Source organism: Apium graveolens, chromosome 11, assembly GCF_009905375.1.
Source record: "Apium graveolens cultivar Ventura chromosome 11, ASM990537v1, whole genome shotgun sequence".
In the NCBI taxonomy this organism is placed as follows: Eukaryota; Viridiplantae; Streptophyta; class Magnoliopsida; order Apiales; family Apiaceae; genus Apium; species Apium graveolens.
Genome location: NC_133657.1, coordinates 44,915,297 through 44,925,025, shown reverse-complemented (window position 1 = coordinate 44,925,025; position 9,729 = coordinate 44,915,297). Strand labels below are relative to the sequence as shown.

Here is a 9,729-nt window from a genome sequence, read left to right as displayed (position 1 = left end):
TGCGTGAATATTAGCGCATGTTTTCACCCTAGCAAGTTTTTGGCGCCGCTACAGGGGACTCGGTGTTAATTTTTAGTTTATGTGCTTGTCATCAGTGGTCGTTAAAGTTCACTGACTCGGACTCTTTTACTCTCATGATTTATTTGTTTGTGTTTCAGGTACTCATTACAATGGGAGATCCAGCAGCACGAACGAAAGCCTTGATGGATTTTTCTCAACCCAAGATCAATGACATTCAATCTAGCATTGTCAGGCAAGCTATCACAGCTAATACCTTTGAGATCAAGCCTGGCAGAATTCAATGGGTGCAGAATTCAATCTAGTTTGGGGGTTCTTCAACGGAAGATCCTAATATGAATATTAGGGATTTCATTGAGATCTGCGACACCTTCAAGTTCAACGGTGTTTCTGAAGATGCTGTGAAGCTGAGACTGTTCCCATTCTCTCTGAGGGATAAGGCTAAGAGCTGGTTACACTCTCTACCAGCTGGTTCGATTACTACTTGGGAAGATCTTGCTCAGAAGTTTCTTACTAAATTCTTCCCTATGGCGAAGACAGCTGCATTCAGAAATGCTATTACTCAATTTGCGCAACAAACGGGAGAATCACTGTGTGAAGCTTGGGAGCGCTACAAGGAGATGCTTAGGAAGTGTCCTCATCATGGAATGCCTGATTGAATGATCATCAATTGTTTTTACAATGGGTTGGGAGCACAATCCAGACCCATGCTCAATGCAGCAGCAGGCGGAGCATTATGGGTAAAGAGCTATGAGGAAGCTTATGATCTAATTGAACTGATGGCTGCTAATGAATATCAGTATCCAACCTAGAGATGTCCACAGGGCAAGGTAGCAGGAGTTCTTGAAGTGGATACAGCTACAGCTATCACTGCTCAATTAAAGGCGTTGTCTATGAAGATCGATTCTCTGGCTAACTATGGTGTTAAGCAGATAATTAGTGTTTGTGAGCTATGTGCAGGTCCGCATGTGATGGAGCAATGCGCTATATCTGGTGAATCAGCTCAGTTTGTGAGCAACTTTCAAAGATCGCAGCAACCAGTTCCAGACACTTATCATCCTGACAACTGGAATCATCCTAACTTCAGCTGGAGCAACAATCAGAATGCGATGTAATAGCCGTTCCAGCAGTTTGGAAATAAGCTATTCAACCCTCCTGATTTTCAGCAACAAATTACACCAAAACAATAAATTCATGGTGCATGTCTATCTTCGAATGAAAAATCTGAATTGGAGGAGTTGCGGCTTATGTGCAAAAACCAGGCTCTTATATTCCAAAGCCAGGCTATTTCTATCAAGACTTTGGAGAACCAAATAGGGCAAATTGCTAATGCCTTATTGAATCGACCATCAGGAACGCTTCCTAGTGATACCGAAACAAATCCAGGCAATAGGGAAGTTGAAGAACAGGTGAATGCCATCACCTTGAGGTCTGGAAAGGTCGCAAGCCCCAAAATTCAGCAAGACGAAGAGCCTGAAAAATCTTAAGTTTTAGAAAATGCAGTTGTGGGTGAAGAAGAAGTGCAGAAGGAACCAGAGGTGGAACCAAGGAAGACTACAATGGAACACACTCCTCCTGAGGGTAATACAGGGGAGAAACAGATCTATCCTCTACCTCATTTTCCTAGGAGGCTGCACAAGCAGAAGTTTGATACGCAATTTGCTAAATTTGTGGAGGTGTTCAAGAAACTTCATATCAACATACCTTTCGCTGAAGCTCTTGAACAGAGGCCTAGCTATGCGAGGTTTATGAAAGGTATTCTATCTCAGAAAGTGAAGCTTGATAACTTAGAGACCGTTGCTCCAACGGAGGAATATAGTGCTGTGCTCCAATAGAAGTTGCCTCTGAAGCTTAAGGATCCTAGAAGCTTCACTATTCCTTGCACCATCGGAAACTTGTCGTTCGACAAGTGTTTATGCGATTTAGGAGCTAGCATCAATCTGATGCCCTTATCTATCTTCAAGAAGCTTGGTCTGCCAGATCCGAAACCAACATACATGTCATTATAACTAGCTGATAGTTCTATCGCATATCCACGAGGTATAATGGAGGATGTCTTGGTCAAGGTGGATAAATTCATCTTCCCTGATGATTTTGTAATTCTTGATTTCGAGGAAGATAAGAAGATTCCCATTATCTTGGGAAGACCATTCTTGGCTACAGGCCGAACTATGATCGATGTACAAAAAGGAGAGCTTTCGATGAAGGTTTATGATCAAAAGGTCACTTTTAATGTGTTCAAGGAAAAAAAGTTACCCACAGCTAAAGAGGAGTGCTTTAAAATAGAGTGGGTCGACTCTGTAGTAAATTCGGAACTTGAGCAATTGCCAAAGTCAAAGACATTAGAGAGATCCTTAATGGGGAAATCAATTATTGATGACAAGGAAGGAGTAGAGCAACTACAGGTTTAGAATGCACTTCAATGAAAGAGGAAGTTGGATTTGCCATTTGATTCTCTTGGGTTAGCAGAGCTGAAAATTTCTCAGGAACGTCTCGAGCTGTCGACTGAAGATGCTCCCACACTTGAGCTCAACCCACTACCAGATCACTTGAGTTATGCATTCTTAGGTGCACCCCCTGACAAGGGGTTGGGATATACTTTTGATGATGTAGAGGGTGACCGGCCGGTTTCTGCCATGCTTACAGATGGTCCCTCTCGTACACCACAGGCAGTTGATATGACTGGTGTTGGTGATGCGCAGTATAGAAGATTGACTAGGCTTATGGAGGCCATGCATGTCATCCACCGATATTTTGCTGAAGATTTGACACACACTTTCGGTATTGTTGTTCGAGACACTGGTGGCGAGGTTGATTGGCCACCTAATCCTCCACCCGACGAGAGTGACTCTCCTGTTAATTAGGTATGCCTGAAATCCTTATTATTACCTTCAATGAGGACATTGAAAATTTTAAGTTTGGGGGTGATAATGTAAGGATTAGTAGTGTGTGTGTCCATATAGATTCATATAGATTCAGATTGCATGTTTAGTTGTAGTTCATTCATATATTTGCATGATTGTTCATTTAGGACATATTTGTTTATTTTTATGTGATTTCATATAGTTGTATTTGCTTGCATATTTAGCATGATCCCTTAAGATGAACTATGATATTTGATAAGTTGAGGTTGATTTGAGTGTGGTGATGACGAATAGAGGGATGTTTAAGTCCTAATGAATTGATTTGCGTGCCAGAAACAAATATTTTCATAAAGTCTTATAGGGTTGCTTTTGATCTAAATCATGATCATACTTGTTTGTTGTTGAGATTTAATCACTTGGTTATATTTAGAATTTGTGATATTCTCGTAATGACATAAAAATACCAATTTTTTATCTGGAGAAAAACTTGGATTTCATTGCTAGTTGTTGTAAGGCTAGGCGTCAAATGGCTAGTAGCCGGCTCATATTTTTATGAGTAGTCTAGGGTTGAATGAGATGGAGCGAAACACACTCATTCAGAAATTATTAAAAAAAAGAAAAAAGAGAAAAAAAAGAAAAAAAGTATGTGTTTATGCATAATTGATCAAGAGTGAGCTCTTTAATACTCGAGTTATTAAGTTCTAGGGGACTTTGTGCCGAGTGACCTAAGGCTTTTATAGTCTGGGATCCGCTAACCGAACGCTCGCTAATGGGTATTATTGCATGAGTCTTTTATGGACCTCATTCATTGCACGATCAAATAAGCATCTTTGTTATGTATTCAATAATAATGTGAATCCTTGTATAACTCTAGTAGAAAGGAGGTGTTGTGAGTCATAATGTGTTTATTGTCTATTTTATTTATAAACTTTTGATTGTTTCGATGTTATATAAGTTAGGGTTATTGATCTAGTATCGAGAGATATCTGTTAAGCATTCCATACACACACGTTTCTGGTTTGTGAGTTGGTTTGTGGGATTTATTCGAACTCTATTTTAAGTCATTGCATTCTTAGAGTCATTGGCTTATTCATTTGGTTATGGTTATTCTGAGGGGATCGATTGCATTATCATTTAGTCGCATTCACGTAGTTGCATTCATGTATTAGGTTTGTTTTGTAGTTTTGAGTCTGTTTGTGCTTGAGGACAAACATCGATTCAAGTTTGGGGGTGTGATAAGTGGATTTTATATCCACTTGGAACGCTTCATTACAAGCTTAAATTGTTGTTTTGGACTCAAGTTGTTGGTATTTTAATGTGTTTTTGTGTTATTGCATTTCAGGTATCAATTAAATGAAGAAAGAATCTTTTAGAGGAAATATGATGAAAAGTGATCAGATTTAGAGGCCTTGATTTGGAAGCCAAGGCTTTTGTCAAGTTGTAGAGAATCTCGTTAGCTTCGCGTGGGCAGTTGAATCGCCTAATTCTGACGAGTAGAACTCAAGTTATGGCCAAAATAAGATTCATCAGAATTTTTCCAAACAGGCTTCAGGCGCCCGCCTGCTGGAGGAGGCGCCCGCCCGCTGGTGGAGGCGCCCGCCTGGTGTGCCGTGCGGCCGCGCGCTGATGCGCGGCTGACTTCGCTGAAAAAGCCTTTTTTGAGTGGAATTTGACGGTTTTAAGGGTCCAGGTCCAGTATGGGCTTATATATACTTAAAAAAAGGGTTTTCATCATCCGGGAAGATTGGGATACCAAGGAGAAGACCTAGAAGCACAAAATAACTCCGAAAAAGAAGATCTTGTTTTCAACTTGTGATTCTTTGAATTATTATAACTTTGGATGTTCGTTTTCATTCTTGTTGAACCTAGATCTCGTTTATTCGTACTTTAACTATTATTCAGTTTATTAAGACCTTGTTTATACCATGCTTTTATTGGAACCCATGGTGACGATGAGTTTGATTATGAACTAGTCGTTGTCATGGGATTCTAGCGGATTTACTTATGGATTTCAATATTTAATTTGTTTCGATATCTTGGTGTGTGGTGATTGATTGATATCCTAGTATTGGTTGTGCTTATTCATCTTATGTGCGTAGCTAACATAAAAGATAGCGTGTTAATCTCTATTGAAGCGATAGTGAATATAGAGGTTTAGAACTTACCATGCTAGAATAGGTTCATGTATTTGTTATGCATGATTCGTAGGTAATTTTAACCATCTTACTTGCCCTGTGTAATCGTGATAGATAACTTGTGCTTAAACCGTTATGTTGTCAAATTCTATAGACATATAGGGTCTTAATATAATTAGTGTCTAGTCAACTTCTATCTCTTTTATGGATGCTTGGTAGTAGAGTATTCGTACAACGAAAGTTGGCGTTTACTAGTTTTGTGTTATCTGATTAGTGTCATCACCATTACATGTAAATGTTAAGAACAATAAGGCTATTGAATGAAGTATTTAATAAAGTTAGAATCCCATGTTTGTCATATATAGTAATTCAACCTCAATTCTCTTAGTTAATGTTATTTAGTATAATCTCTTAGTTTAATTAAAACCCAATTTGTTATTTGTCTTAGCATTGAGCGATAACCATACATTGTTGTATAGGTACATAAATTGAACTTAACCTAAACCAGTCTCTATGGGAACGAATCTGATTTATATCTTATACTACTTACGAACGCATATACTTGCGTGAATATTAGCGCGTGTTTTCGCCCTAACAAGGATGTAGACCAATATTTTGTTCAGTATATGAGGGACCCAAAGCTTTTGGGTTTTTATTATAGGGACATGTCTGAGGCGTATGGGGACCCGGAGGGATTGGATGGTAGGGAACCATACAATCAGGCGGATATGGATAGGAATTTTTTTAACACCCCGGGGACACGTTATGAGTGTGGGGTTGTTTACAAAGAGGTTGATGAGAAGTTCACCACCGAACAAGTAGATAGGGCCCTTAGGTTGGCATTTAACCTCGGGGACAAGTATCAGTGGCAGTGGCCCAAGGAGCATGAGAGAATGTATCATAGACCGGGGGGCTATGTTGGGGTTCCTCTAGAGCATCTCCGGGGTATGCGTCTAGGGTTACACCATTTTACCAATTCCTTATATCGGGATGTCTATGGGATTCCCTTCACACAGTTGGCCCCGAACTCTGTGAAGTGGATAAGCTGGTTCCTGGCCTGCTGCCACGCTAAGAACTACCTCCTCACCTTCCGACTCTTCCACCATATTTTCAAAATCAAGAGATCCACTGCCCGACCTATCTTTGAGTTTCTATTTAGGATAGGGGATTGTGGTTATCCTTCTGAAAAGATGGTTCTCCCGGTCAGCATGCTGACCTCTCTCAAGGGCTGGCACCGGGAGTTCATTTTCATCTGGGGTGGGGATTTGGAGTTTATTCCACTCCACAAGCTTGAACTTAAAACAGATAAATTTCTGGTCCAGCGGCTCAGGCAAGGAAGCTCTCACGATGGTGTATGCCTTCCGTGGGGCACTCGGGACATAGTAGACCCGGGATACGTTTATTAACAATGAAAACATGCATGTTGTCGGCTGTAAGTGTTTGTCCTTAGCTTCACTTTCTGGTTCTAACTGTTTCTTGTTTTTCTGTATCCAGGGTTAACATTTTTATTGTTTCATTTTCAGGTATTCCGAAGCTAATCCCCTACCCCAAGAATATGTCTGCTCAACTCAAAGACTTGGCTACTAAGTGCCGAAGGATTGGAGGTTTGACCAGTATGGACGTTGGGAAGAAGAAGGTTGGAGAGGGAGAGGAAGGTGGAGTCGGGGCCAGGAAGACAGCGCCATCCCGTCCAGGGAGAATCATAATCGTGATCAATGAGCCCCGGGTGGGGGATGTTCAGCGGAAAGAGGTGGAGAGGACGCAGGCTCCTCGGAAGAGGAAGAATGCCCCCGTGGGGTCTGGGGACCAGGGAGGCGAGGGATCGGAGAGCCGAGCCTCGAAAAAGATTGCTACCGAGTTGGCTCCAGACATGCCAGAGACCTTGAAGGCCCTGTTGGCCAGCTTTACTCCAAAGACTCGTCGGAAGGAGCTGTTTGAGAACTTTTCCAGCACGGCCGAGAGGAAGAAGTACCGGAAGGAGCCTCTCGAGGATTTTCTGGTTTCTCTTCAGGAGGATGTGACTGCTGTAAGTGTTAGCGTTCCTGTTTTGTACTTGTATTTTTTCTGCATCATGTTTTCTATCTCTGATATATCACTCTTTTAGGCTAACTCCCGGATTGCCGGACTGGTCTGTATTGTCTGGAGTCTGAAGGCAAAGGTTGATGCTGCGGAGGTCTCCAAGACCGAGGCTGAAAACCTCTCCCGAGAGCTGAAAGAGCTCAAGGAGGCGAGTTACAAGGAGGCTGAAGCTCACAAAAAGATCCTTGATGAGATAAGGGAGAGGCAGGATCGGGTTGAGGCATCTGTTTGGGAGAAGCGGGCTGAAAACAAGAAGCTGGAGAATGATCTGGCCGCCCGACCCACTCCTGAAGAAGTTCTGGCCTTGTTTCGGGGTACTCCCCCTTACTTTGAGGAATTGAACGACAAGGCGCTGGAGAAGATCTAGATCTGTTGGAGGGTTGCCTCCAAGTACCTTAGCGAAAATCCTTAGGGTACAATTAATATCTTCCTTGGGAAGTATATTGAGGAGGTGACCCGGATGGAGAAAGAAGCAGAAGCCATCGCGGCAAAGGAGTCCGGGGTCGGAACTTCCAGCAATGCCCCTCTCGTTGAATCCCCTCTTGCCGAGCAACCTCCACTTCCAGAGGAAGAGCCCGAGTAGCCTCCTTCCCCTCCCGTCGAGCCGGTTGCTGAAGAGTGAAGACTTTGCCATGTTTGGCATGTAATTTAAATTTGATGTATTTGTTTTTCATATTTCTGAACTAAGCCTTTTGGCTTCTTTGACTTGTTTTAATGCATCTGTGTTTTTACTTCATTATGTCGCTCGTCATTTCAATTTTTATAATCTGTAGAAATTTTCTAAGTACACATAGGCTGTGTTTTTAATTGACCCCGGGATGGGGGTAAGTTTTTGTAACTTGTAAAAAAAATTCTAAGTACACATGGGATGTGTTTTTTAATTGACCCCGGGGTAAAAATTTCTAATTTTAAAGAAATTTTCTAAGTACACATGGGTTGTGTTTTTAATTGAACTCAGGATGGGGTTAAAATTTCTAATTTTAAAGAAATTTTCTAAGTACACATGGGTTGTGTTTTTAATTGACCCCGGGATGGGGTAAAAATTTCAAATTTTAAAGAAATTTTCTAAGCACACATGGGTTGTGTTTTTTCAATTGACCCCGGGATGGGGTAAAAATTTCTTATTTTAAAGAAATTTTCTAAGTACACATGGGTTGTCTTTAATTGACCCCGGGACGGGGTTAAAATTTCTAATTTTAAAGAAATTTTCTAAGTACACATGAGTTGTGTTTTTAATTGACCCCAGAGTGGGGTAAAAACTTTTAATTATAAAGAAATTTTCTAAGTACACATGGGTTGTGTTTTTAATTGACTCCGGGATGGGGTTAAAATTTCTAATTTTAAAAAAACAATTCTAAGTGCACATGGGATGTGTTTTTAATTGACCGCGGGATGGGGTAAAAATTTCTAATTATAAAGAAATTTTCTAAGTACACATGGGTTGTGTTTTTAATTGACCCCGGGATGGGGTTAAAATTTCTAGTTTTAAATAAATTTTCTAAGTACACATGGGTTATGTTTTTAATTGACCCCGGGATGAGGTAAAAATTTTTAATTATAAAGAAATTTTCTAAGTACACATGGGTTGTGTTTTTAATTGACCCCGGGATGGGGTAAAAAATTCTAATTTTAAATTTAAAGAAATTTGTTATACTTTAAATTTGTTTGAATCATGCATTTGGGTGTGAGTATGATGACGATAAACAACCAGCAGAATATTTTGTCTAAGCTATGGGATGCTCAAAGTAAAGTTTTTCATTCAAATCAAAATATTGCAAAAATTAAATTCTGAGGTGAATGAGAACAGTGTTTAAATAAAGATGTCCTAGCATGAACATAAAGATGATCCCAGAATGGGCACCTTTCCCTCACTGGTAGAATTTCCTTAGCCGGGCTCCGTGCCAGGTGTTGGGGACCTCGGTTCCGCTAAGGTAGTTTAGCTTGTAAGTTCTCGGACGGAGAACCTCTTTCACTATGTAGAGGCCCTCCCAGTTGGGTTGTAGCTTTCCTTGGTTTGTTGGGTTCGAAGCTTCGGTGTCCCGGAGTACAAGATCTCCCACTTCATATTCCCTTATCCTGGTCTTTTTCGCAAAATAGAGCTTTGTCTTTTCTTTGTAGTTTTCCATCTTTTCCACAGCCCGGTCTCTTACTTCATCCAAGAGTTTCAGGTTGGTTTTGAGCCCTTCAATGTTTGAGATTTCATCAAAGTTGACTACTCTGTGGGAGGGGGACCCAGTTTCCATAGGTAACCGAGCTTCGGTGCCATAGGCGAGCTTGAAAGGAGTTTCTCCGGTTCTGGCCCGGGAGGTGGTCCTGTAGGACCATAAGACTTTCGGGAGCTCATCTGGCCAACTTTTCTTAGATTCTTCCAACCTTTTTTCTAGGCCACAGAGTATTGTCCTGTTGGTGATCTCTACTTGTCTGTTTCCCTTGGGGTGGGCCACAGACGCTTTCTTATGCTTTATTCTGAGCTCTTTCAGGTATGCTTCAAAGTCTGAACCAACAAACTGCGGCCCGTTATCTGAGATCAAAACCATCAAAATCCTGAACCTCATCACAATTGAATCCATGAATTTGATGCAGTCCTGCTGATTGATGATTCTCATGGCCTTGGCTTCTGCCCACTTAGTCAT

The 9,729-nt window shown here is 41.1% G+C and overlaps 1 protein-coding gene and 1 non-coding gene across 2 annotated transcripts; both read right to left on the bottom strand.

Annotated features, from left to right (window-relative positions):
- Positions 1 to 560: 560 nt before the first annotated feature.
- Positions 561 to 667, bottom strand: LOC141699159 (small nucleolar RNA R71). The gene has a single exon (XR_012565642.1). It is a non-coding gene; the product is annotated as a small nucleolar RNA R71 (small nucleolar RNA).
- Positions 668 to 8,964: 8,297 nt separating this feature from the next.
- LOC141695480 (uncharacterized) lies at positions 8,965 to 9,729 on the bottom strand. Its single transcript, XM_074499722.1, has one exon. It carries the CDS (start codon positions 9,727 to 9,729, stop codon positions 8,965 to 8,967), a length of 765 nt encoding a protein of 254 aa, XP_074355823.1.

Excerpts from the sequence above, each read along its gene's own strand:
- LOC141695480 (XM_074499722.1), bottom strand. The coding sequence starts at position 9,729 with ATGACTAAGTGGGCAGAAGCCAAGGCCATGAGAATCATCAATCAGCAG.